At 38.4% G+C, this 27230-nt stretch overlaps 2 protein-coding genes across 11 annotated transcripts; both read right to left on the bottom strand.

Moving 5' to 3' along the window:
• Nucleotides 1-2053: 2053 nt before the first annotated feature.
• LOC148086970 (flavin-containing monooxygenase 5-like) lies at nt 2054-9588 on the bottom strand. 7 transcript variants are annotated; one of them, XR_015710547.1, is made up of 13 exons: nt 9499-9570; nt 9246-9353; nt 8075-8219; nt 7687-7875; nt 7459-7624; nt 7210-7352; nt 6922-7121; nt 6681-6816; nt 6400-6619; nt 5706-5778; nt 5544-5619; nt 5367-5467; nt 5143-5279 (listed from the first exon to the last, which is right to left on the bottom strand). XR_015710547.1 is itself a non-coding variant. In XM_087785148.1 (12 exons), exons 3-12 carry the CDS (start codon nt 8204-8206, stop codon nt 5130-5132), a joined length of 1671 nt encoding a protein of 556 aa, XP_087641274.1. In that variant the 5' UTR covers nt 8207-8219; nt 9246-9353; nt 9499-9570; the 3' UTR covers nt 2054-5129. The 7 variants fall into 7 exon arrangements, 6 of the variants coding, with proteins under 6 accessions (XP_087641274.1, XP_087641277.1, XP_087641278.1 ...); XM_087785148.1 differs by having other exon boundaries at nt 2054-5279; nt 5358-5619; XM_087785151.1 differs by having other exon boundaries at nt 2054-5279; nt 5367-5619.
• Nucleotides 9589-13502: 3914 nt separating this feature from the next.
• On the bottom strand, nt 13503-26249 carry LOC148086969 (flavin-containing monooxygenase 5-like). Of its 4 annotated transcripts, none has more exons than XM_087785154.1 (11): nt 26171-26249; nt 24790-24934; nt 24466-24654; nt 24245-24410; nt 17946-18088; nt 17670-17866; nt 15093-15228; nt 14811-15030; nt 14374-14446; nt 14015-14276; nt 13503-13927 (listed from the first exon to the last, which is right to left on the bottom strand). In XM_087785154.1, the coding sequence occupies exons 2-11, from the start codon at nt 24919-24921 to the stop codon at nt 13778-13780; spliced, it is 1668 nt and encodes a 555-aa protein (XP_087641280.1). In that variant the 5' UTR covers nt 24922-24934; nt 26171-26249; the 3' UTR covers nt 13503-13777. The 4 variants fall into 4 exon arrangements, with proteins under 4 accessions (XP_087641280.1, XP_087641282.1, XP_087641284.1 ...); XM_087785156.1 differs by having other exon boundaries at nt 14024-14276; XM_087785158.1 differs by having other exon boundaries at nt 13503-13923; nt 14024-14276.
• Between the last annotated feature and the right edge of the window lie 981 nt (nt 26250-27230).

Raw genomic sequence — 27230 nt, 5'->3', positions numbered from 1 at the left:
ACTGAAACATGGCCCTGATCAGAGGCCATCAGTAGGTCGTTACTTACTTTTACCAGGGCGGTCTCTGTGCTGTGGTGTTTCCTAAAACCAGACTGAAACACCTCAAATTGATCATTGTCCTGGAGATAATCACAGAGCTGACTCGTTACCACTTTCTCCAGAAGTTTTGAAATGAATACTAGATTAGAGATAGGCCTGTAGTTAGTGAGGACCTCTGGATCGAGAGTGGGTTTTTTAAGCAGAGGTTTAATTACTGCAACTTTAAAAATCTGAGGCACATAGCCGAATGTTATTGACAAGTTAATAATGTCAAGTATGAAAGTGCTAAGTAAGGGGAACAGTTCTTTAAGTAGCCATGTGGGAATAGGATCGAGAGGACATGTTGTGGACTTTGAGGAGGAAACAACCTGGGACAGCTGTCGAGGACTCACTGGTAGAAAGGAGTCAAAGTATGTATCAGTCATAGTGTCTGTGACCGGTGAGGCTGCACTGGTTGTATTAGACGAATCTAGGAGGTCTTGAATCTTTCCTCTAATAGTTACAATTTTTTCATTTAAAAAGTTCATAAAGTCATTGCTACTGAGATGAGGAGGGATGGACTGCTCAATGGACTGATGGCTCCGTGTCAGCCTGGCTACAGTACTGAATAAGAACTTGGGGTTATTCTTATTTGCTTCTATAAGTGATAAGTAGTAGCTGGCTCTGGCTTTCCGAAGAGATGCCTTGTATATTTTTAACTTATCCTGCCAGTCCTGGTAAAATTCATTATGTTTTGATGAACGCCATTTCTTCTCTAGTCGTCTAGAAACCTGTTTTAATTTACGTGTTTCCTGAGTATACCAGGGAGCAAGACTACTTCTGTTAACAGTCTTTTTAGTTAGTGGTGCGATTAAGTCAAGCGTATTGTGCAACGAGTCTGTAAAACTGCCCACAAGTTATCAATGTCTGGGTGACTATGGGTAGAGTTTCTTGACACACTGAGGCTAGGCGTTTTACTGAGCACAGAGGGAATTATTTCCATAAACTTGGTAACGACACTTTCAGACAGACATCTTTTGAGAGTGCTCCTGCTCTGTAGACTTGGCTCATTTAAAATGAAGTCAAAGGTTATTAATTGATGGTCGGAAAGAACTGAATTCTGAGGAGAGACAATAACATTTTTAATTTCAAGTCCGTATGCTAGGACAAGGTCTAATGTGTGCTTAAAGCAGTGAGTTGGTTCATGTACATACTGAGAGAAACCAAATGACTCCAGGATAGAGTTAAACCTGTTAGCTAAGCTATCATGGACCTTATCAACATGGATGTTAAAGTCACCAACAATAATCACTTTATCTGATTTAAGCACCAGGCTGGTCAATAACTCAGGGAACTCAGACAAAAATTCAGAATAAGGTCCAGGGGGACGATAGACTCCAACAAAGAGAAGTGACTGACCTGATCTCAAGGTTGTATTAGATACGCTAAGTATAATACTTTCAAAAGAGTTGAAATCACATTGTGGTCTAGTAAAGGTTGACAGACATGAGTTGATGATGGCTGCGACTCCACCTCCTCGACCAGAGCGTCGAGGGGCGTTAAAGTTAGTGTGGCTGGGTGGTGTTGATTCATTTAAAGATACGTAATCATCTATAGACAACCAAGTTTCGGTTAAGAATAATAAGTCAATGGTTTTATCTGATATAAGTTCATTAATTAGTGCAGCTTTTGAGGACAGGGATCGGATATTCAACAATCCACACTTAATTCTCCTGTCCTCTACAATGGTAGTATTTATTTGATTTAGATTTATTTGAATTAGATTATCTTTAATAGCTCTTCTACTGACATTTTTACTTGGTTTTATTAAGCGGGTCAGATTGACCCTCTCTATGTGGTTAGATAATCCAAGCACCTGCTCCCCTTTCCAAAGGAGGAAGCCTTTCTTTCAAACATTGCACATCCATCATGGTTGCTGAGATGAAATCAGTATTGTGGGGATTTCGTGTTCCAGTGAACCGACCCCTCCCCAGTCTCGTACGTGGTGGTGGAAAATGAAGGACAGACACATGGATGAGTTTAAGAAAAATGCTCGTTTATTGAATTATGCAAAAGTCAGAGACGAACTTACGTGAACACAGGCACTAGCAAGCACAGAGATCTATCGCAGACGTCTTCGAATGCCAGAACGCAAATATCTCACAAAATGGTGGATCTTTTATAGTATGAATATTCAGGTAAACGCCTCTAGTCAATTGTACATGTAGGATTGGTCAGTAACTGTAAACACTTGATTCTAAGATCGCCGCCGCACGTGGTCATCGTGGAAATTTACCAAAGGTTGTTGTCTTCTAGAGAGAGTCTGTTCCAAGAGACTTGCTGGCCTGTTTCTGTGTGTCTTTCAGTGTGAGTTCTGTGGTTCCCACAGACTTGCTGGGAATTTGGGATTGTTTGATCTTTCTCAGGGCTTTTCTAACCTGGGCCTGTGTTGCAGTAAATGGATGCAATCCAAGACAATGATTATTTAATATGAATTAAATATGAAAGATTATCAGTTAATCAAGTGACTATTTGAAATGTGTGTTAAATCTAGATTATTTATTACAGTAAAGTTGTCATTTCCTTACAGTATAATCCTTCTTTCTTCCACTCTTCACCACTAGAGGAAACTGTCCATAAAGGCCTGTTCCCAATCCATCTGATCTCCCTTTTAGTGTCCCTTTCTCACCTTTTCTAGTTTTAACTATATGTTTAGAGGGTTTTAGTGGCATGCCTGGGTCAAGTCTATAATTACAATGTTTGTCTTGTTCCTCATCCACACTGCTGTTTCCTCTCTCACTGTAATTTTTCTTTTTAAATTTTTCTGATTTCTCATTTACTTCCTCACGCAGCTGCATTATAGTCTCTACTTCACTTGTCATGACTTTTAGGTCAAGGACGATTTGTTTAAGGGGTTTTCACCCACCGCCTCATCGAGATGAGTAGGTGAGGAGGTGGCATTCACTGTGTGCAGTACGAGCTCTGGCATGTTATGTTAGATGCACAGCTAGTTTACGTAAATCCAATCAGCTGTTTGTCTGTTACAGGGCATAGAATGCTGGAGCTGGAGTATCCTCTCAGCGTTTTGCTCATTGGATTTGTAGTGCAATTCTCAAATCTTATGAGGCAGCGAGTCACCCTGTCCCTGATGGCCTGAGAGCCCACTCGACCAGGGGCATAGCGTCTTCGGCCACTTTTTTCGGAGGAGTGATGGCTGAAGATATCTGTCAAGCTGCATCGTGGTTGTCTACGGCCACATTTGTGCACTTTTATTTACGTGACATGACTGCTGGTTCTCTGTCTCACACAGAGACAGTAACTGGCAGAACCTCATCTATAACAGGGTGAGGTTAGGTGGGATAATTATCTTTTCTTGGGAATGGAGTAAAGATCTCTGTCCCAGCTACGAGTGAACTTTTCCCTAAGACCTTCGCCTAGGTTATAAACCAATAGAGAAGCCTGTTAGAGGGCGGAGCATGTATGTACTAGAGATATAAGTTACCTGGATGTAACTCCAGTTCTATTAGTACATGCGAAGCCCTCTAACTGTTTGCCCAGTGTCGGGCAGACAACGTGGTGTTCTGGGACGTATGCATTGGGTATGATTAGTGTTCCCTAGTATTCGTGCCATAATTTACGCTGACTCATAAAATCAGGGGGATGTGCATAAAAGATGCCCTGCCTTGCCTCTTTATTTACATTGCATCTTCATTTTTAGTTTGGTTCGCCTCGCCGCTTAATTTATATCTTCGTTATTCTGTTCGCAACAAAGTTGTTTAGGTAGTTTTGTTTTGGTTATTCAACTTTTGTAGGTGTGAGCTACAGTTGTGCGACTTAGATCTTGTGTTAATATTGTGTTAAAATTTCCTGCGGTTCTTTTGGTCATGTTTAAAACTTGTTGTATTTTTCCACAGCAGCGATTCAGTTCTCGATTGAAGTAGTGCCTATAATCGTTATTTCTGTCGCATCAACGTGTGGTTTTGTTAAGATTACTATTGTGTTTTTGTTTTCCCTTTCTTTCTGTATTATAATTACTAACTGTGTGCTTTCACTTTAATTCATTTGTGTGCAAGCCTTAGTTTGTTATGTCGTTGTCAGTTATGATTATTTCTAGCCTATTTCGGTCGTAATTAATTCGCTGCATTGTCTTGATACTCCAATAATTTATATTATTTTCTGGTACTTGTTTTTGTGTGCCTGTATTCCTTTGCTGGAGGTTTCTACGCGCAGGGTCGTGGAATTAAATATGTAGGTGCAAGTCCTAAAGTGGCGTTGTTGGACACCGATCCATCTCATTTAAAACCAGCCTTTAGTGAGAGTTGAAGTCCACCGTTAGTCCTCGGGCCAGTATTAAGGAACGGTTACATTAGTAAGGTGAAAAATATTTCTACTGTGCGAGTAGTCACAGAGCCATTGTTCAGCCTGAAGCAATACCCTTTTAGATTGAAAAAATGCTATTCCCCCCACCCCCCTTAAAGGTTTTAAACAAGATTATGATTAATAAAAGTATTTTTGTATTAACTGAACTGCGTCTCTATACTTTCTGAGTAAACCTAAGTGCCCTTATATAAACAACAAATGTTCCTATCGCTCATTTCCATGTCACATGTATAATGTCTAATCCTTTTAAACTTAAATAGTTTTAACATTTAAAACATTATTATGTGTGTTTTTATTTTTATATATATACATCCACCCTCCCACAAAAAATGTATAATATTTTGGAAAGGATTTTATGGCTCACTTGCAATATCTTCAGGTTGGAATTCACTGGAATACCTTTATTGTAGCTCAAATATTAAGCAAGTTAGTCCTTCATTTATGTACTTAGGGCTTCCTTAACAGCTTCTACGCCATTTTTCGTCTGATGGCGACATATTCCAAACACCCTTTTAGGTCCATTAAGGATGTTAAAGGGACAAAGTAACATTTAAAACTACATTTTTATTTACATTTTTTTTGGTGCTTTTGTATCTTATGAAAATGCATCGCCGGGTACTTCAGCTAGTTCAACTATACAGAATATAATTTGTTGGACTAATATATGGAAAGCTGAGAGGTGTTTACCAAACAAAGGTGTTCTGTTCTTTCTTCAAGTGACTGAGTCAATCTCAGGCAGTGATAGGTTGGAGGTTGGACAAGATGTTGGTGAGGACACTCGGGTTCCTGACATGAATGAGGTAAACGACAGCTCCTCCCAACATGGCGATCAGACTCAGCTTGATCAGGCGACTGGTAAGGGTTGACTTTTCTTCTTCCACCTGTCAGACAAAATACACCCATGATAACAAAAAACGTCCTCCTGTCCTGACTTAATATGAGGTGCATGGTTGAAAAACCTGTGAGACCTTTCTTGTCTTCAGTGCCTGGTACATGCGATCCATCTGGGTGAAAATTGCTCTACGGGCACCGTCCCATTTCCCAGGTCCTGTCAAGCGGTACTGGTATGCTGTAAGGGGTCCCAACAGAACCTTCTTGAACAGCTGATAATCAGTGAAGAAGAGCCATGAGAGACTAGGGCGTACCCCAATATCTCCTGCAAGATCATCCATGTAGGAAACAAAGTCCACTTGCAGGGGGGTCCGCTTTGACAAGATATAGCTGTGGAAGAAACATCATCAGTTTTTCTGCATTTATATTTGATAAACACATGTTTTTGCTGAGTTAGAAGATAAGGATCAGATTACTTTTTCTCCATGTCTTCTGTGTCTTGCTCAATAACCTTGATCATGGCTGTCCTTGACGGCAACTTAATCAGGCCTAAAGAAGATCAAATTTGTCAACATATAGGGAGATTCGGTTGAAAGATTATTGTTTGAAAATTTGAATAACATTTTTTTTTTTTTTTTTACCAACAAGTTTCGATGGAGACAGTTGGCCTTTTAAAGCATCTATTTTAACTGTGTATTGTCTGATTGTTTAAGCACTTTGGGACCCTGGTCTGAGAAAAGCGGTTTACAAATAATAATGACTTACCTTATAAACACTAATGTATGTAATGTATTGATCCACACTGGATGTAGTTCAGTAGTTGTGAATATCAAATGTATAGAACTCTACAGTCCCAATGACACACTGAACGTCCATTCGTCTGTCTTTGTCTTTACACTTTCTTACAGAACATTAATTCTATTGTTACAATATTGTAGTTTTGGCTTAAAAGACAGTCAAGCCTCTGTGAGTCTTTGCGTTCTTGTCAAACAGATCATTGTTTACATGATAAGCTCAAGTAGATTATAGCCCTTATATGTAATGCTAGTTTATCCAAAACTCCTTTTCATTTTTTTCCCCCAATAATTAATTTGACAGAAATTGCTTTTTCTAAATCAAATACTAAATGAAATGCTTAATTGTCCGGATTATCAAAATCATTTTTCTCACCTTTGAATACCCTTGTGGCCCAGCGTGCTTGCATCTCTGCCTGAGGCATGATGGCTCCAAGGCCATTGATGAATCCAACCACTGCCAGAGTGGGATGCTCCATGTTTGGTGCGAGCACATGCTTGTACAAACCCACTCGGTGGCCAGACTTGAACAAAGCGTCTTTCGGCAGGTATGGGAAATCGTAGTTGTAGCCAGTGGCAAACACTAATGTGTCCACCTGTTATCAGGAGACATGTTAGGACATCAGTTCTTAAGTTAAGCCACAACCAGCCTCAAACCTTTTTCGCTATGCTGCCGTCATCAAACACCACAGTGGAGCCACAGATCTCTTTTATGTTGGTTTTAACAATTATGACCCCAGACAGAATCTTCATAGGCAGGTAGTCGTTGATCACAGGGATTTTACTGAACAGTCTGTGAACATGATTTTAGTAGGTTTACAAAAAAAACTGCTGGAAGTTTTGAATGTATTTTTTGCATATTCTGTTCATCAAACCCAACGCCAGTAGAAAGACTCACCTGTGCTTTGGTTTGAGAGCATACATGGTGTGGTCGTACATGGAATTTAGTTTATTTTCCCCAAACCAGTTGGAAAATGCCATTGGAAAGAGCTGGAACAAAATTTGTACGAATCGGGTGTTGTACTTCATGTCTACTGGCACGCCGTTGTCAGAGACCATACGAAGGACCCAGGCCCCACACCGGGTGCTCAAGTACACCTGAAATTAAAGAAACAAACAATGCAGTGTGTGTTTTCCTGCTAGCACATATGAAGAAATCCACTGTAAAAGAAAGCTAAGAATCAACCTTATCTGCAACTCTGCTGGTTTCCACTGCAATGTCACTGCCTGAGTTTCCAATACCAATGACCACCACTCGTTTCCCATACATGTCTTCTGGTCCTTTGTAGTCCCAGCTGTGGAGGTATTTACCTTCAAATGTCTCGATTCCTGTAAGAGAACAGAACCATTTTTTCAGAACCATTCAAACTCTCATCTTTTATGTTGTATTTTAAAAAAGAAGGTGATTACTGCGAAATATGTCTTAAGTCCTTACCCGGGAAATCCTTAAGTGGTAGGTTTGGGTAGGAGTAGTGACCAGAGCAGCAGATGACGGCATCGAAAACATGCTTTTGCTCTTGTCCATCTTGGTTCTCAGTCACAACCTCCCACTGACCAGTACGAGTGAAATCTGGCCTCTGTGTGACTTTCTTCACTAATGTCTGAAAAAGGGGATCATTATTGTTTTATATCTCAGATATTTCACAAGTCACTTTAATTGTACCTGGAAACAAATGTGATCCAGCAGTTTGAAGTGTTCTGCGTATGTCCTTAAGTACGTTACAATTTTGGAGTGGTGCATATAGTTTGGATAATCGGCAGGGACTGGGAAGTCACTGTAGCACGTCATCTCCTTAGAGACGTTGGTGGTGAGGGAGCGGTAGATGCTGGTTCTGTTGGGTTGCGACACCTCCTGTTGGCAAACATAGTTTAACGAACATTAATGTTTAGTTTTTCAAGTGTGTCTGCATGTATATTTCTCCTTTGTATTTGTAAAATGGTGGTTAGTTGGTGACAAACACCGGCAATTGTTTATGGTCAAAGTATGTTTATGTATTTTCTCTGTGTACTTTATGTCACATCATATATTGTAGTTAAATATAGGTACCTGCCTTGAACTTCCACAGCCCACCCATGTCATCACTGCTCTCAAAGCAGGTGGGCACCATGCCCTCCTCCAGACAAGCCTTCATGCTGGTCAGACCAGAAGGTCCTGCCCCGATCACTGCGACCCTCTGAACCATTTTGGAGATGCTGCTGGAAAAAGTTGAAAAGGTTACCTGATTATATACTTTCAGTTTCCTATAATAGCTTTAAAGGTTCAGTCTGTTCAAGCTAATTTGACCAAAATGACCAGGACTGAGACTGGTTCAAAATCTATTTAGAAAAATGTTCATGAGATGAGCTGAGTTCAAGTCACAGGAAACATATTAACTTTTATGGGGGATGGGTGTTGGTTTTAGGTGAATCCTTAAACCCTGTTTTGTCTTATACTTTTCTGCAGGGGACGATAAATGAAGACTTAAAGCATGCATGCACATGACAGGTGTCCAGTGAGGTGTTGAAGATGTTTATAAAACAGGAGATAGCGGATCATCAGAGTCATTGGATGAAGAAGGAGAAATTTAGCGCCTTCCTTGATTTTTTTATCCTTGAATATTCTTTGCACGTTGACTTTTTTGATGTTAATGACTATTGTGGGTGGCATGGGGTTCTAGGGAGAGTCTTAGGGCTGAGATATGTTGTGGGCAGGGGTTGAATGGCAGTGGGCTAAAGGTTGCTTTTATTCAACAGCAGGTCAAAGACAAAATAAGTTAAGACTATTTGCAAAGCTTTAGTCATCTGTGAGGGAGGAAGGCCTGTACTTGTAGTCTGTTTCTCAAGTCCCCCCCATACAGATGCAGAGTCATTAGCTGTTGTTTTAGCTTTTCAGAATGCAGGGGGTTTCAAATGTTACACCTCCCTGCTAAACCTGTTTTGCTGCCTTGAAGAATGCAACCTCCTTCTCTCTTCTCAGTTGAACCACAGCTTGTCATTATTATAACTCACCCTGGTGTGTTATGGGATGTGACTGTATTCGTAGAAGCTGATGTATCTAGTCACTACATCTGTGTACATGTCTATACTTTCCGTTGCAGCATTATTACTATAGTGTTTTCACTGCAGGCTTGCAGATGTTTATTTTCTGCTTGTTTGCAAGAATCAGGTGGATCATGACGTGATCAGGTCTGCCTGGTACGTGTTACCAAAGGGAGTGTAAAAGTAGCAGTTGGTCTGCCCCACCTTTAAAGTCCGGTCTGCCAGGTAGCACCGTGCCTTCTTCAGGCGTGTTTGCAGGATAATGTAAACACGTGCCAGAATAAATGAAGCAAACTGGGGGGATGTATGGGTCTGCAATTAATAAAGAAGGCTCACAGTCACATCTTTGCACCGGGAATTGTTGACATAAGAGAGTATTAAAGGATAATCAGAAATTACAGTACAGTCATTTATATTTCCAGGAAATACATTACAAAAGGTGATAACTGTCTCCTACCATGAAGTTGTTGAAGGAATTAAGAATACCAGTCCAGTGTGAGATGAGAGTCACAAAGCCATGTCTTCCATTGGTAAACTGGGAGTTTCATAGATCACATTTGGTTGATTTGAGGGCTCCTCCTCCTCCATGGCCCTTCCCTCTGAGATATTTAACAAGATAACATATATGCCTAGGAGTTGATGGTATGGAGTGTTTTCTAATGAAAGAAAACATTTTCACCTTTTATTGTTATCAAGCTGATTGATTCCCAGAGGGGACGAAACTTAAGTAGATTTAATTTGAGCTCTTAAATCGACACCCTTTATATTTCTATTGTCACAGTTTAGTTAGAAAGAAAGATTTAATGTAAAATATACAAAAGCCCTTATTAGTTTAAAAAAGTTTAAGTTTAATAATAAATACACTTTTGTTTAATTCTAATGTGTTCCAAAATTGTACTCCTTTTGCTGACAGGATTTAAGGTTCTTATCCACGAAAATGGTCACTTCACCATTGTTTTTTTTTAATTGTTGAAAAGCAGTTGTATGTATTTTCAACAGTTTATTTATTTATTTATCTTTATCTAAAACAGAATCAATAAAGAGTTTTTTCATCTAAATCAAGTAAAATCGAGACCTTAACTTTGATATTATTGAATATAATTAAAACATTATTTATATTTAACATGACTTTAATTGGAAGATCAAATTTACGTAGCAGATTCCTTTGCTTTCTCCATGACAGGGGGTGGGGTTTGTTTTGTGACTCATGACTGAAGATAACATGAACCAAAACTTAGTATAAATTTAATGTTCACGTACCCTTTTATTTTTTATTTATTTCTTATGGATGTAACTAGGACAGACTTTAGACTGCAACCGTTGAAGTCAGGTCTTGATCAATGGTTAAACCCTTAATGGGTTATTGGCTTGAACAGCAGCATTATTAGTCAATACTTTGTCGTTGTTGCACACATTAGAAAAAGTGAGACTGTAGACCAGGGATAAATACATCTGTGAGACACCAAATAATGTAAGTAAAATTTAAACATGCTCAAGTCTGATCCAATAAAAAAAAAAAGTATTGTCTTTAAAAGTCGCAGGTTCGAACCTCGGAGCCTCATGATCTATGAGAGCTTAGTTATACATGTCAACGTCCAAGTAGGTTTAAAGGTGATTTGCAAACTTCCTCTCAAGAGGTTTCAAACAAGATCGTCTCTGTTAATCAAGTATTTGTGTTATTAATGTATGTCAAATTTAAACATTTACACTGGAGCTCGTCTGAACTCCTTTACAACAGTGTGATCAATTTCAAAAATGATTTCCAAAGAACGATTATAAGCTCACAATCGATGTTTTCATTGGATTTTTTTTTTCGAACACCAAAAAGGGAAATCGTTGTGATTTATTTAGAATAAATTGCATTTTGGGAAATTGTCCATAGGTATGAGAGTGTGTGTGAATGATTGTCTGTCTTTGTGTGCCCTGCGACAGAACAAATGTTATAAAGAGAGTCAGTCTCACCAGATAAGAAATCATTCTAAAACATGACATCGCTTGACAGAGTTGAAGAGCAGGTTTTGAACCTGCAACTCCAAAAGACGAGTCATCTCAATAACTCACTGAACCAAACAGAGGTTGTGGGCGGGGCTTCAACAAAGTGTCGTGATATGTTTAAACTCCAGACATTAAAACAAAGTTGATATACTTTGTCATGAAAATATCTAAGCTGATGTTGATGATGAAGTATGATACAGTAACTCGGCCCTTGTTTGGTTTTGTCTGGTGGCACTGTTATGCTGAATTGAAAAGGCTTGGAATTGTTTTATATTGAATTTAAAAGGCTACGAATTAAAAAATATTGAATAATTGAAATTAAAATAAAACAAATATTGAGTAATTGAGTAATTCAACCATTCAATATTCTGATGGAATTGATTTACTTCCATACACTCCAAAAGTCAGAGTTGATGCTTATGGAGAGGTCTTCATCCCATTTTGAGGTTGGTATGCACATAGAGGTGTCCGCCTTGTTCAGTATCGAATACAATTTGGATATTATTTTCTTTGTACTGGGGATGTTTAGTATTTTATTTACTGGAATGGAGTCTTCTGAGGATACCTTTTTTTCTACTTATTGGTAAAATTTTAGAATGCAATTTCATATATTCTTAAAAGTGTGAATTTGTCATATTAAATGTATCACAAGTTCAGAGAAGAACGAGGAACAGTTTGGATAGTGGAGAGAAATTCAAGGAGAACAATTCTAATAGATTAGGGGCGATGTAAATTCCTAAATATTTAATGTTGCCTACTGTCAGACGGTGAAGAGAAACTAACGTTGACACATATTGTTTGGCCTTTACGGGTGGCATAATAGTTGATTTGATCAGTTTACAGTGTAACCGGAGATACTAGAAAATGTTTGGATGTTGTTAAAACATTATTTAAGAGATGACTCTGGCTTCCTAAAGAAGATTAGCACAACATCTACATTAAAGATTATTTTGTGTTCCAGAGTTGGTGTTGGGATACCTTTAATTGTTCTATTTTCACTGATTAATGCTGCAAGGGGTTCAATGAAAAGAGCAAAGAGAGACGGGGATAGTGGGCACCCCTGTCTAGTGCCATTGTTTAATCTAAAGTTCTTAAATAATCTCATTGGTCGTGACTGCGGCCATAAGAGAAGTGTAAAGTGCTCTAATCCATCCTATAAATGATTCTCCAAAACCGAATGTTGTTAACGTTGAGAACAAGAATTTCCAATTAACTTTATCAAACACCTTCTCTGCATCTAGTGATAATACTAAATCATCCGAATCACTTCGATTTGCGATTTGTATTAGGTTGAATAGTTTTCTTGTGTTTTCAGAGTACTGTCTACCTTTGATGAAGCCAGTTTCATCTGGATGTATTAGAGTTGGGATGACATGTTTATTCTAGATGCTAACACCTTACTAAAGATTTTGATGTCTGCGTTGATCAGTGAGGGGGCGGGGGGTAGTTAGCTGGGTTGAAGGAGTCTTTATCAGGTTTTAAGAGCAGCGTAATCATAGCAGGGTTCATTGATGAGGGAATCCTAGTTGTTGATCTGACTTCTGTTACCATTCGAACTAATAGATTTGAAATAGTCGTCCAGAAGTGTTTGTAGAACTCAGCTGGAACCCTCAGGGCCTTTATTCCATTAAGGAACTTCATGATATCATCTGTGTCTGCGTTTAAATCTGCACTATATAGCTGATTATAAAAGTCCTCAAATACTTTATTAATGTCTTTCTGTGTGCCCTGCGACAGACTGGCGTACTGTCCAGGGTCTCCCCTGCCTCTCGCCCTATGATACTGGGATAGGCTCTAGTCTCCCCGCGACCCTGACCAAGGGATAAAGCGGTAGACAATGAATGAATGAATGAATGAATGTCTTCCTGTGTGTGAAAGGATTTTCTACTACTGTCTTTTATAATAGAGATTGTTGATTTTTCTTTTTCTTGTTTAATTAAATTTGCCAAATTTTTAGTGGATTTGTTGCTTTGCTAGAGTTCAGTTAGGCGTAGTCTTTGTATTTGGAATTTCACTCTCGCTTCTGGTTCATTTCTGTCTGTAGCTCCTCTCTGTTGACTGGTTTCATAAACTGGGTTATAAATGTCACTTTATATCTAACTGAGAGATTTTTTATTAAAAATGAATTAATGAAAATTTTTGAACATTAAGAAAAGGTTGGATGAAGATCTTGATGCTCCATTACCTCTCTGTGTAAAGAAGCTTATAAACATCGGAAGAGAAATAAGGTAAGGTAAGGTAAGGTAGAAATGTATTGATCCCTCGGGAGGTCTTCTTCAGGAAATAATATCATAAGCTGATTTGATCTTTTTAATTATGGAATATTTTACAACTTTTTCAACATGCTCCTCGTCTCCTGCTCCAGAGTTTAGATGTGCTTGTGTCGTTCGTAGATGCATGCAAACATGAGAATACAACTATTATTATCACCACAACAACTACTGCTAGTAAGACTACGACTACTACTGCTATCAAAATTAGAAACCTTTATTGTCAGAGTTGTAAACATATCATAGGATTTTTTGTGCAGAACCAAACATTGCACCAAGACAGCCATTCTGTGACGCATATGATTATTAATACTTCTACTATTAGCACTACTACTACTACTGCCACAACAGCCTCTACTATTACTACTAAATTCAAATACATCAAATACATTATTTAAAGCTGGCATTTCGGGAGTTGAGAGATTTATAACATAGAAGTGATTGTAGTTTCTGCATGTGACTCGGTCAATCTCAGGCGTTCAGTGGTCGGATGTTGGACACTATTTTGATAAGGACACTCGGGTTTTTAACATGAATGTAGTAGACGCCAGCTCCTCCCACCATGGCGATCAGACTCAGCTTGATTAGGCGACCGGTCAGGGTTGGCTTTTCTTCTTCTACCTGTCAGACGGGATACATCTATGAGCACCCTTTGATAAAAAAACTTCCTCGTGTCCTGACTTAATATGATGTGCATGGTTGAAAAACCTGTGAGACCTTTCTTGTCTTCAGTGCCTGGTACATGCGATCCATCTGGGTGAAAATTGCTCTACGGGCACCGTCCCATTTCCCAGGTCCAGTCAAGCGGTACTGGTACGATGTTACAGGTCCTAACAGAATCCACTTGAACAGCTGGTAGTCAGTGAAGAAGAGCCAAGGGAGACTGGGGCGTACTCCAATATCTCTTGCAAGATCATCCATGTAGTTGACAAAGTCTACTCGCATGGGGATCAGTCTTGACACCATAAAGCTGTTGAATAAACATCATCAGCTTTGTTATGAATTCTGACACATTTATTTTAATGATAATTAAATAGTTTACAAATCATGGTAAGTCAATTAAAAACCTTTTCTCCATGTCTTTGGTGTCTTGCTCAACAGTTTTGATCATGGCTTCGCATGAGGGCAATTTAATCAGACCTGAAGAAAAATAGACTTTTTAGATGTATATGTGTGGTTGTCTACATCTCTGTTTTCAGGACACAAGTAGTGAAATCAATATGTATTAAGTAATGAAAAATTAATACTACTAGAGGGGGAATTCCAGAAACAAAATTTAAAAAGTAGGCAACAAGTATGTTTCCCCACAGCACACTAGTTTTGCAGTTGTGATTAAACCTTATTATTGCAAATAAATAACAACATGCTAACAGAGCCATAATGACCCATCTGCATTGTTTGGATAGATTGCTATACACATATACCATAAACAAACATATAAGGTAACATATAATACATAAAACAAATGTTTTAAAAATCTTTATTATGGATAAGACTTTCTCACCATTGAAGACCCTTGTGAGCCAACGTGCTTGCATCTCTGCCTGAGTCATGACGGCTCCAAAGGAATGGATGAATCCAACCACTGCCAGAGTGTGATGCTCCATGTTTGGTGGGAACACATGCTTGTACAAACCCACTCGGTAGCCTGACCTGTACAATGTATTTTTGGGCAGGTAGGGGAAGTCATAGGTGTACCCAGTTGCAAAAACTAAGTTGTCCACCTATAAACCGGAGACATGTTATGGCATCTGTTTTAAAGTGAAGCCAGACTCCTTTCTCTGACCTTTTTCACAATGCTTCCGTCATCAAAAACCACATCGGAGCCGTTGATCTCTTTTATGTTGGGTTTAATAATTACAGACCCGGACAGAATCTTCAGTGGCAGGTCGTCATTGCTTACAGGGTCCCGACTGTAGAGTCTGTAAACATACAAAGAGTTCTTTAGGAATTATATTATTATTATCAATAGTGCCGATAAGTTCGACACACATTCTTTACTCCATGTTCATTTTAACCTTATTGTCTCATCAATCCCAAACCCAGTAGAATCATTCAAAATCTTTTATTATTAACAAACTAAGTTTGAGCTATATTACCTTTAACATCCTGCATTCAAATGGGTGATCAGTGTGTGTATTGAAAGAGTGTGAACTCTGTGCCCGCAAATAATTTCTGTTCTAACATTCTCAACAACTGTAGCCAAGAAGGGGCCATCTGTGTGGGTTCTGCTATTCAGTGTGAGCCGTAAAAGATGTAGGATAAAAACCTGTATGTTTGAAGATTTTAAATTTACAGAGCAAGGGGCATCTGCTTAGATAGGTATGCACTACGAGGTACATCTTTATTTGTTAAGATTATCTCTGCTAGTTAAAATGTTAAAAACCCATAAAATAATGTATTTCTCTGGTAACCATCACAGGTTTAATGACAAACACAGAAGATAAGTAAGTAAGTAAGTAAGTAATATTTATTTATATAGCGCTTTTCGAGACCAGGGTCACAAAGCGCTTAGACAATCAAAACAATACTCAAAAAAGTACATACTTTAAAGATCAAGATAATACTGAGAACAACACAGGAGTTGAAGACAGACTAATCTGATAATTTAAAGTCGTATCAGTAAGGGTTGATAAGAAGAGAAAAGAGACAAAAACCATTAACTTTAGTTAAGAGATGGAGTCAGATAGAGCCCTTATCCAGCTATGGGATAATGGTCATAAATCCCATGAAGGAGGGGGGCCATGGAGGCAAATGAAAGAAAGACAAGTCTGGAGGTTCTGGGCAATTCTCTGGAAGGACCTGGTGGGTGCACCAGGATTTGATGGAGAGTGGTACGAGCACTCAGACTTTGGCATTTTTAAAATAATTTTAACATTTCTTAATAGTTTCTACATTTCTGAATAATCTGCATTTTTGTTAACTATGTATCTTGATTTTTGTAATTGTACTTGAGGTCCCGATGGCCTATTTTTGAATAATCATTTTACCTTAAATAAATGTATTGTTCTAATTCTAAGTTTCACTCTTCCTTGAATCAAACAAATGCAGAGGACTGAGTTCTTGAATAATTGGTCACCTCGGACGGAGCCAAGGAAGGAGGGGACGAGTCTGGTTGAGGCGACGAACCTGGTGGTTGGACTCAATATTTAGAGGATGCGCAGCAAAAAGTAAGAAGACACCTTTGTATGAATAAGAAGTCTTCTTTTGAGTCTAAGTCCGGGTTCCGTGGCTGAAACCAAGATAAGTTTAGCGTTATGAATACAAATTGAGTAGTGTTTGATTGTTCAGGAATGCCAAAGTGAATTATTGAATTGTGTTGTTATTGACAAATAAGAAAATAAGTGAATATTAGGTTGGAGACCTTGGAATTTTGATTCCTACAAAACCAATTGTGTTGTTATTGATAAATAAGAAAATAAGTGAATATTAGGTTGGAGGCCTTGGAATTTTGATTCCTAAAGAATCAATTATGTTGCTATTGACAAAAAAGAAGTAAATATTGGGTTGGAGGCCTTGGATTTTGATTGTTGATGTAGACACGATCAATACAAACTGAACACATTAAATTATTATTTTATATTATTCTTTTATATATATTATTATAATATATAGCGTTGGAAAAGTACTATACTAATAAAAACTAACAGTAGTAACACTAAGATAAAAGCTTTAAATAAATTAATGGAATCTCCAAAATAGGAATCAAAAATAGCAAAGGTGCATCTTTAGAGCAGGATTTTAAATTGATGGAATTCCGTATCAGTATCAGTATATGGTGCTACCAAAAGTTAAATAAAGTTTTAAAGTGAAATTACTGATTTGTAGACTGCTTTTAGAATTGTGCAGTGGTCAGTGCCAGACATGAATGGAGAAAGCATACGTGACTGATTAAGAAAACTACACATCTTACATGTAATAATGACACAGTTGTGGTTAAGCTAACTGTTGAAAATTAATTTTAACACATTAAAGTAAAACCAGTTCCATTAGGCTCATTGTTTGGCAGAGTTGAGTCATGGTGTAACACATGTATCAACGGGGAGGATGGTAAGGTCAAAGGGACAATGTGCAGCAACAGGCATCCCTCTGATAATAGTAATTATTGTATACACTGTATATGAATGTATAATAGTTGTTGTTATTCAGTTTCTATGGGAATTCTTTTTTTTACCATAACCACAAGTTGAATGCCAAATGATTACTTGTTTTTGTTGTTATTCAACAAAGTTGTGTACTAAAAAGTAGAGGCTTCCTTTCTTAAACCATGGTATCAAGAGGTATCGATGTTTCAAAGAAATGTACTCATATTGGTATTGACTACTGACATTTTGGTATTGTGAAAACCATAAGGGAGACTCACCTGTGCTTTGGTTTGAGAGCATACATGGTGTGGTCGTACATGGCATTTAGTTTATTTTCCCCAAACCAGTTGAACAATGCCAATGGAAAGAGCTGGAACAAAGTGTGTGAGAATCGGGAGAAATACATGTCCTTTGGCACCCCGTTATCAGAGACTTGACGGGTGACCCAGGCACCACTTTTGGTGCTCAAATAGACCTGAAGATTAAGAAAGAATCAATGCATTGCTAATAAAAAAATAAAAAATAAAACCATGTACAAGCAACTGTAGATCAACCTGTTCTGCAACTCTGCTGGTTTCCACTGCAATGTCACTGCCTGAGTTTCCAATACCAATGACCACTATTCGTTTCCCACACATGTCTTCTGGTCCTTTGTAGTCCCAGCTGTGGAGGTATTTACCTTCAAATGTCTCAACTCCTAAAAGAGAACATAAAAAAATGGTCCTATTTTAATGCTGTAATGTGTGTAACCTTTATTTCTTATATTCAGTTGGATGTCCTGCCTTAAGGTTGAACTCCGAAGAGAGTCTTGCTACATGCTCTTGCAACACTCAATTGTTTCCTCTAAATATTCTTCTCATTCTATCTCCCTTTGTACAATAACGTTTTGTTCTATAACTAACATGCTCCGCAACCATGCAGCTCTAAGTCTGGGGAGACTAGTTGTTCAGTTATTGGACAAGAGTCGTGCTGCATCTAAATTGGCTGTATTTGTTTCAGCCATGATGATTGGACATGAAAGTTTATGTTCTTCTTCAACTAGGAGTCACCCTTTAGTAAAGGGTTTTTTCTGGGTGCTCGTAAAGTTGAACCTCCTACTCTGTCAAGTGGTCCCACAGTGGGACCTTCAAACTGTTTTTCATGTCGTCTATGCTTTACAGTGTCTTATTTTGGTGAGATCACTTCCTGTTTTGATTTTTGTTACCTTTCACCAGGAGTCAGGTGCACGGCTGGATTTGGTTTGTGGTGGTCTCTTCTCTCTATTTAAGGAGCTCCAAAGCAGGAAGAGATCGCCAGTTGATCGTGTCTCCTGACAAGGTTTGGCTCCACTTTGATCGATACCAACTTAACTTAACTTTATTTCTCTTTGTTCTCTTTTTTCTTGTTCTTATTTTATTTTGATTATTTTTTATGAAAAATTGCTGTATTTGCTGTGGATAATTTGGAAAAAAAACTATTTCCTGAAGGAGACCTCCTGAGGGATCAATAAAGTTCTACCTACCTACTCACCAGAAACTTGAACTTTCAAATTCTTGGGACTGTTACTGACGTTATCAACGTTTTTTGTAATGGTAAGTTTTTTCTCTCTTTTTTAGTTTGCGGGTTCCACCCGTGCCCCTGTCTCCTGTGTTCCGTATTTTGCCCATGTAGGAGCCTGTTTTGGATTTACATCTTTTGGATATAATTTATTAAAGACAGTGACTTTTGGATCTACCCTTGTTTGTTTGACTGTATCTGCTTCTGGGTCCTCTGACACCCGCCCTTTGATACTTCAGGGTCTACCTAGAGGTTATTTTCACTGAAAGTTAATTAAACTGAAGACCAACCTCGTTTTTTCAATAATATCAATAGAAAGGGTCTGTGGAGACTTCCGGGTGAACACCGATGTGATGGCAGCATGGTGAAGTAGCTCTCAATAGAACCTGAGAAATTTACTAAATAACCCCCACAAAAAAGGAACAATTTCCAAAGAATAAACATTTTAAGTAAAGGGGGCAAGCATTCTTCCGCGATTTGGACCAGAAAGACGTGTCTCGAAGGACAGCGAAAACACCTGAAACAGCGCAGACAATGAAGCTAGAAGTCAATATGGCCGAAATCGATCTCATTCTGCAAGAACTCAGAGGGTTCCGACAGGAAAGTAAAACTCAATTTCAATCGTCAAAGGAAGAATTGTTGAAGCTTAATACAAGGATGGAAGAAGCAGAGGGAAGGACTGTGACGGCAGAAGAAAGGATTCAGAACATAGAGGCAAGTGTGAATGTTTTTAATCACTAATCTTGTATCTTTTTCTTATATTGTACCAACACACCTAATACTGTATGAAATTGTTCTTTATGTGTCACTATGTCATGCTGTCCATCCTGGCCAGGTCTCTCTTGTGAAAGAGATTTTAATCTCAATGAGACTAACCTGGATAAATAAAGGATAAATAAACAAATAGAGGAAGTTGCTACGGAGATGCTAAAGCTGGTGGACTTGGAAAGCGGATCTAGAAGGGAAAATATACGGATTTATGGCCTGAGACCCTTTCTTTGGGAGTCACTCAAATTGTTTATTAAGCTAAATTGAAATTTGAGTTTGTTTGTTTTTTCTGGCTTAGTTTATACGTTTTTGTTTTTTCGAGGGGGGGGGTGGGCATACGAGTTTTGTGAAATTATTTTGAAAGGACACTAGTAATGGATAAAATATCAACAGATTTATAAATCATTGGTTGTTTGGATAAAAAAAATCCTGTTAAATATATCATATAGGTGACAAACACAGTGATATTTGAGTGAAAATTTAGAAAAAAGTGAAATTTTTTTTATATGATTTACAGAAAGTGTTCAAGAATTATTTAAACAAAATTAGGCATGTGCATAAATGTAGGTATTACAAAAGAAAAATTACTGTTAGATTAAAAATGATTATACACTATACATATACGCCATACTTAAATTAACACTAAAAGATAATCAAAATATAAAGTATAAAATACTCGCTTCATTTAAGAGCTTAAATGTGAATACACATTCACAATCAACATTCCACTCAGACTGATTCACTCTCTCAAGTAAAACGGTTAAAACTGAGTCCGTTTCCGTCGCTCCAACATGACGTCACGTCCGGGTCTTAATACTTTGCTTTATGGAGAAAAAAGGTGAAATGCAGAGTGTACGGGCCGCTTCAAGTCAAACAAAGATACAAACTTTTACGATCGATTTACGATGTACTCGCTCTTTGCCGGCAGCTGTACAGGTCAATAGCTCCGGGAAAGACGGTCCAGAATGATAGAAATATCGCTATATTTAAGGCAAATTTGCGGGCCGAGAGGTCCTCCCCCTATCGCCCTATTGGTTCCCTCAAACTCCCTGTGTCACGATCTCCTGTGGAGAGCTCCCCCCCCCCTCACAGGTGTGTCCCTGCTTCGTTCTTTTGATCCACGACCCAAGGTGTGAAAAGAGCAAAAAACACGTTTGAATAACCGTTGTCTTGACTCTACGTCTGTTCCAAGCTTGCCCCGAAAACAGTGCGTCAGTCTGGAGTGAAATGTTGACTGTGAATGTGTATTCAAACGTCCAAGCTCCTAGATGAAGCCAGTAACCTATACTTTATATTTTGATTATCTTTTAGCATTAATTTATGTTTGGCGCATAGGTATAGTGTATAATAATTTTTAATCTAACACAAGACAAGCTTTAAACAGAATTAGAGATACTACACCGGTTATTAAAACGTCTGTTTGTCTGCCTTTTCACACCTTGTGTCATGGATCAAAAGAACGAAGCGGGACACACCCAGGAGGTGGGGACTAGGAGACAGAAACCCCCACCCAAGAACATTTGAATGATTAGAAAAGGAAACAAATTAGGAAGGAATCTCTACAGGGGATCGTGGCACAGAGAGTTTGAAGGAACCAATAGGGCGATAGGGGGAGGACCTCTCGGCCCGGAAATTTGCCTTAAATATAGCAATGTTTCTACAGTTCGAGACCTTTTCTGCCCAGGGCTATTGATCTGTACAGTCGCCGGGAGAAAGTGTGACAGATCGATCGTAAAGCTTGTATTTTGTTTGACTGGAAGCGGCGAATAAACGACCCGTGACACTCTGCATTGACCATTTATCTCCACAAAGCAAAGTATTAAGACCCGGCGGTGACGGCGTGTTGGAACGGCCGGAATGGACTCCAGTTTTGACCGTTTTATTACTCAATATTTTGTGCATCCTGCTTCTTCAGAAATAACAGCCTCTAAACACTTCCTATAGCTTCAAATTAGGGTCTGGATTCTGGTGGAAGGTATTTTGGACCATTCTTCTTTACAGGTCCTCTCTAGTTCAGTCAGGTTTGCTGGTTTCCGGGCATGGACCGCCCGCTTTAAATCACACAATACATTTTCAATAACATTCAGGTCTGGGGACTGAGATGGCCATTCCAGAACGTTATACTAGATTTTGAGCAGTGTTTAGGATCATTGTCTTGTTGAAAGATCCAGCCCAGCGCAACTTCAACTTTGTTACGGATTCCTGGACATTGTTCTCCGGAATCTGCTGATATTGAGAGGAACCCATGCGCCCCTCAACTTTAACACGATTCCCCGTCCCTGCACTGGCCCCACAGCCCCACAGCATGATGGAACAACCAAATTTTACTGTAGGAAGCAAGTTCTTTTCTTGGAATGCTCTGTGTTCTTTTTCCGCCATGCATAACGCCCCTGGTTATGCCCAAATAACTCGTTAATAACTTAATAACTTGTTTCATCAGTCCACAGCACCTCATTCGAAAAGGAAGCTGGCTTGTCCAAATGTGCTTTAGCATAACTCAAGTGACCCTGTTTGTGGCGTGTGCAGAGAAAAGGTTTTTTCCGATTACTCTTCCATAAAGCATCTCCTTGTGTAAAGTGCGCTAATAGTTTAACGATGCACAGTGACACCATCTGCAGCAAGACTGTGACTGTTCTCATCCTGCACCTTTGTTTATCTGAGATTTTCCTTGGTCTGCCACTCCGGGCATTAACTAGAACTGTGCCTGTGGTCTTCCATTTCCCCACGATGTTCCTCACAGTTGAAACTGAGAGCTTAAATCTCTGAGATAGCTTTCTATATCCTTCCCCTAAACCATGATGTTGAACAATCATTGTTTTCAGGTCATTTGAGAGTTGTTTTGAGGCTCCCATGTTGCCACTCTTCAGAGAAGATGCAAAGGGGAGAAACACTTACAATTGGCCTCCTTAAATACCCTTTCTCATGATTGGACTCACCTGTGTATGGAGGTCAAGAAAGATAAAATTCACATTGCTTTCCTAATCAAGATTTAAACATGTATTTTGCTTCCCATAGTTCAGGAAGAAGGAAGGGTAAATAAAGCAGTTAATTATCAGCACATTTCAGAGTATAAAGATAATGAAGGTAGATTCATCATAATTACAGGTAAAGTTGAAGATGATTTGGTGAGTTTCTTTAATGTGTATGTTCCACATGGGAGTGACTGGTCCTTCTATAAACGTTTACTTGAAATAATGACATCAAAAAGCCAAGGGACGTTGATATGTGGGGGCGACTTCAATATTCGACCTCACCCTAAACGTTGATTATAAACTGTTCACCTCCATGCTAACAAAAAGAATTGAACCAATATTACCTAAATTAATTCATGAGGACCAGACAGGTTTTGTTTAAAATAGAACAATGCAAGATATGATCAGGAGAGCATTACACATTATAAGACAAGCTGGGAATCAAAATTTGGAAACCATGATACTGCGACTGGATTCAGAAAAGGGGTTCGACTCTTTAAGTTGGTCATTTTTATATAAGTTTTATCAAAATTTTGCTATCATAAAAAACTATAATTGATACTTTTGCAGCATTGTACAAAAAAACCAACTGCTAGAATTAAAATGAATGGAGATTTAACAAAATCGTTTGTTCTGGAGAGAGGAACGGGGCGTCACCACTATTGTTAGCAATTTTCTTAGAACCTCTGGGTCAATGAATAAGGCACAGGACATAAATTCAAGGGGTAGTGATGTCTACCGGGGAGCAAAAGTTTGCGTTGTTTGCTGATGATTTATTGTTGACCATAACACTACTACTCACCTACTCAGACCCTCCCCAAAGTGATGGAGATGCTAAAAGAATACGGTCTATTATCGAGCGACAAAATTAATATTGACAAAACCCAAGTTATAACACTGAACTATGACCCACCATCAGAAATCAGGATTATGTAATAGGATGAAACATTCATTAAACATTTATGGGTGACACTGCCTAGAGACTTGCTCAGAAGGTATGACATCAACTATGGACCTTTGAGTTGGTTTTACAAAGATGGGGAAATATACCTTATTTAAATCTTCACTCAAGGATAGACTCCATCAGCATGAATGTTCTTCTACAAATCTTAGATCTTTTTCAATGTCGCCCGGTCAAAATACCACCAAAACAATTTATAGAATGGGACAGATTAATTTCAAGATTTGTGTGGGGAGGGGAAAAAAACCCAGGGTCCGATATGAAACACTGCAAATAAGTAAAGAGAGGGGAGGTATGGGCCTGCCCTGCCTTCAAGATTATTACCATGCAGCACAGTTGAGGCCCCTAATCTGTCTCTCTTCAAAATCATATACTGCAGGTTTGAAGAACTTGGAAGGTTCTAGTGTAAATGGTGTTACATTAAATGCTCATTTTATTGTTGGAGGCAAAAAATAACAATAAAATATTATCTAAATTGTACAAAGGCATTCGACAATCAAAACAAGACAACACAGGATATATAAAGCAGCGATGGGAAAAAATATGGATATATATTGATCACAAATGAGAGCTGGGAAAAAATGTGTAATCTACAATGGTTTTCAACAAGATATACCTGGGAATTCTTTGAGTGGTAGATTTGGGTAGGTGAAGTGACCGGAACAGCAGATGACGGCATCGAAAACATGCTTTTCCTCCTGTCCATCTCGGTTCTCAGTCACAACCTCCCACTGACCAGTACGAGTGAAATCTGGCCTCTGTGTGACTCTCTTCACTAATGTCTAAAGAGATTAAGCATTAGTGTTTGACTCTGCAGATATCACAAGTTACTTCTACCTGGAAATGAATGTGTTCCAGCAGTTGAAAGTGTTCTGCGTACATCTTGAAGTATTTTAGGATTTTGGAGTGGTGCATGTAGTTTGGATAATCGGCAGGGATTGGAAAGTCACTGTAGCACATCATCTCCTTGGAAACGTTAATGGTGAGGGAGCGGTAGATGCTGGCTCTGTTGGGCTCCGACACCTCCTGTAAATGATTGAACAACCATAAACGTTCAGTTATTAACATATATTTGCACATGTATGTAATGGTCTCTATCATTGTTGAGCCTTTCAGGTTGAGGAGCATACATTAGTCAAATATGTCCAGAGTTCTACATGCCTTGAACTTCCACAGCCCACCAATGTCATCACTGCTTTCGAAGCAGGTGGGCACCATGCCCTCCTCCAGACAAGCCTTCACGCTGGTCAGACCCGAAGGTCCTGCCCCGATCACTGCAACCCTATGAACCATGTTGGAGATGCTGCTGGAAAAAGAACGGAGAAATGAGGAGATGAGACGAAAACTTTGCTGCTGGATAAACCTACACCTTGAATTAACGGGGACACCAGATACAGGGTCCTATCTATGGCCCTGTCTGAACTGTCCCTATCTTTCTTTCGTTTCCCTCAATCTCCCCATCTATTTCCTTCCTCCCAGTCGGTCACAGCAGATAGCCGTACACATTGAGCCTGGTTCTGCTTGAGGTTTCTGTTAGTTTAAAGGAGGTTTTCCTTGCCATAATTTCAAAATGATTGTTAACCTACCACTTCCCTGGTTTGATTATTATATCATATAGACAAAGCTTCAGTCAGAATAAATAACTTCATTATCATCCATAATCTTATTTACATGCGTCATTCTAAAAGGTTCCCTATTTAAGAATCTAATTTCCCATGCCCATGATACTGCTCACTTATCTTTTTCCTGTAATGCGGAGGACACCGATTTATTACAATCAAGCTTGTCTTGACCATGTTGAGACAAAAGAACAGTCCAGTCTTTTTTTTCTCCACTTACAAACCATTACCATTAAACTAGTTTCAGCTCCACTTTACTGGCATATTTTGCATTCAAGTACTGACATTCAAGATGTTTTAAACTCCGCCTCGCAAAGGCACTTATTGACTCAGCATGTAGACTTTCTGAGTAGATGTGTCGCTGCCTTTCTTTTATAACTTCTTCTCCGGAATGAAAATTCTTCGTTCATTCTTTCAAGCATTTAGTTGCACCCTTGTCATATTGTAATTTGTGAAACTTTCCTTAATGTTCTTGCCCTTCCCAAGTTACTTCTTTTATCATACACGTGAAATCTTATTTAATGTTCTGAATTCTAATGCTAGATAAAAACTTCAGACAGGTACTATAATCATAGTGAGTTAATCTATTTATTATATACAGTATTCAGGATATCATTTGAAGCCCTTTTTGGTTTGAAAAATAAGTTTGAACTATGTTCTGGCATTGTTTTTATTATTTCCTCGCCAGAAAAGTCGACATGAATTGACATCAAATATAAATGTAGGGGTGCCTAACCATCCCCTAATAAGCAGGTAGGAAACACCCGTGACTTTTAAAATATAATTAATACATTGAATTCAAACGAAAATAATAACTCGTCAGGTGATTTTCAATTATCTGTGAATTCACTATTTACTTACTCTGCTAATAGATCATTGAAGAGTAGCTATGAATAAATGAATTAGTGATAAATCTTTACTACCTTATAGTGTAGAGATCCTGTTAATGCAGAGATTCAGGTTCATCAGATAGTTGGAAGCCATGTGTGCAAAACCAGAAACTCCATGGCATTTATTTAATGGCAGACTCCTCCTCATTAGGGAGGGGCCACGAGAAGATTATCTAACATATTTCCACGTGTTAGTCTTTGTTTTTGTTTTTTGAATAAATACATGACTGCATTTAGTGACAAATTAATATAGTTTGAAGCCCTTTTTGCTAGAAAAATAAGTTTGAACTATGTTCTAGTTAAGGTTTTATTATTTCCTCGCCAGAAAAGTCGACATGAATTGACATCAAATATAAATGTAGGGGTGCCTAACCATCCCCTTATAAGCAGGTAGGAAACACCTGTGAAATATCACAAAAAAAAACTGTTGAACCTGTGGGGATTTTGTGTTCCGATGAACCGACCCCTCCCCACTCTCGTACTTTACTCATACTACTTCATGCAGACAAAACTAACCCCTTCCTATCTACTACCAAAATCAGAGAGATAGTTAAACGCAGTCGTACCTTATTCTCGAGCTGTTCTCTACATGAACAATGAGGGACAAATTAACAACTTAATTTATTTGTATTTAAAAAATGTTTTCTTGACAAACTTTATATTCCAATCCATCGTCAAATCATTTAATTAATCATAATACTCTTGGTATTAAGCTCTTAAATTTATTTATGAATAAATGTATTCAATTATATGACATTATTAGCTACAAAAATATTCTAAACTTTGTTTAATCATTATTATTCCTCCTAGATTTGGTTTGAAAGTCTATTGCTGAAGTAAATGGATAATATCAAATAGAAAAAAGTGACTATGTGCAAACTATTCTGCAGTCGTTTATTTATTCAATTATGTTTTTTCTATGTTAGCATTTCTATTGCTGGATTTCTGGCCCTAAGTTTAATCAATTAATAAAAGACTAAGACTTACTTTATGAACAAAATTTAAAAAAATCTACTCTATAAAATATTTTTCCGATTATAATTATAATCCATACCCTCGTCCTCTTCTCCTGCCACACCCATGCACTCCAGCC

This window comes from Callionymus lyra, chromosome 2 (genome assembly GCF_982586985.1).
Source record: "Callionymus lyra chromosome 2, fCalLyr1.hap1.1, whole genome shotgun sequence".
Lineage (NCBI taxonomy): Eukaryota > Metazoa > Chordata > Actinopteri > Syngnathiformes > Callionymidae > Callionymus > Callionymus lyra.
Note: the sequence above shows the minus strand (reverse complement) of the source record. Positions and strands in the feature narration are given on the sequence as shown.

What these genes read in the sequence shown, in the direction of transcription:
- LOC148086970 (XM_087785150.1), bottom strand. Translation starts at nt 8,206, where the DNA reads ATGGTTCAGAGGGTCGCAGTGATCGGGGCAGGACCTTCTGGTCTGACC. An exon ending in ACCACTTAAGGATTTCCCGG is followed by an intron (nt 7,353 to 7,458) that starts GTAAGGACTTAA and finishes GTTCTCTTACAG; the next exon opens with GAATCGAGACATTTGAAGGT. An exon ending in GGCCACAAGGGTATTCAAAG is followed by an intron (nt 5,779 to 6,399) that starts GTGAGAAAAATG and finishes GATCTTCTTTAG; the next exon opens with GCCTGATTAAGTTGCCGTCA.
- LOC148086969 (XM_087785154.1), bottom strand. Translation starts at nt 24,921, where the DNA reads ATGGTTCATAGGGTTGCAGTGATCGGGGCAGGACCTTCGGGTCTGACC. An exon ending in TGGAACACATTCATTTCCAG is followed by an intron (nt 24,411 to 24,465) that starts GTAGAAGTAACT and finishes TAATCTCTTTAG; the next exon opens with ACATTAGTGAAGAGAGTCAC. An exon ending in CCAGCAGAGTTGCAGAACAG is followed by an intron (nt 17,867 to 17,945) that starts GTTGATCTACAG and finishes CTTAATCTTCAG; the next exon opens with GTCTATTTGAGCACCAAAAG.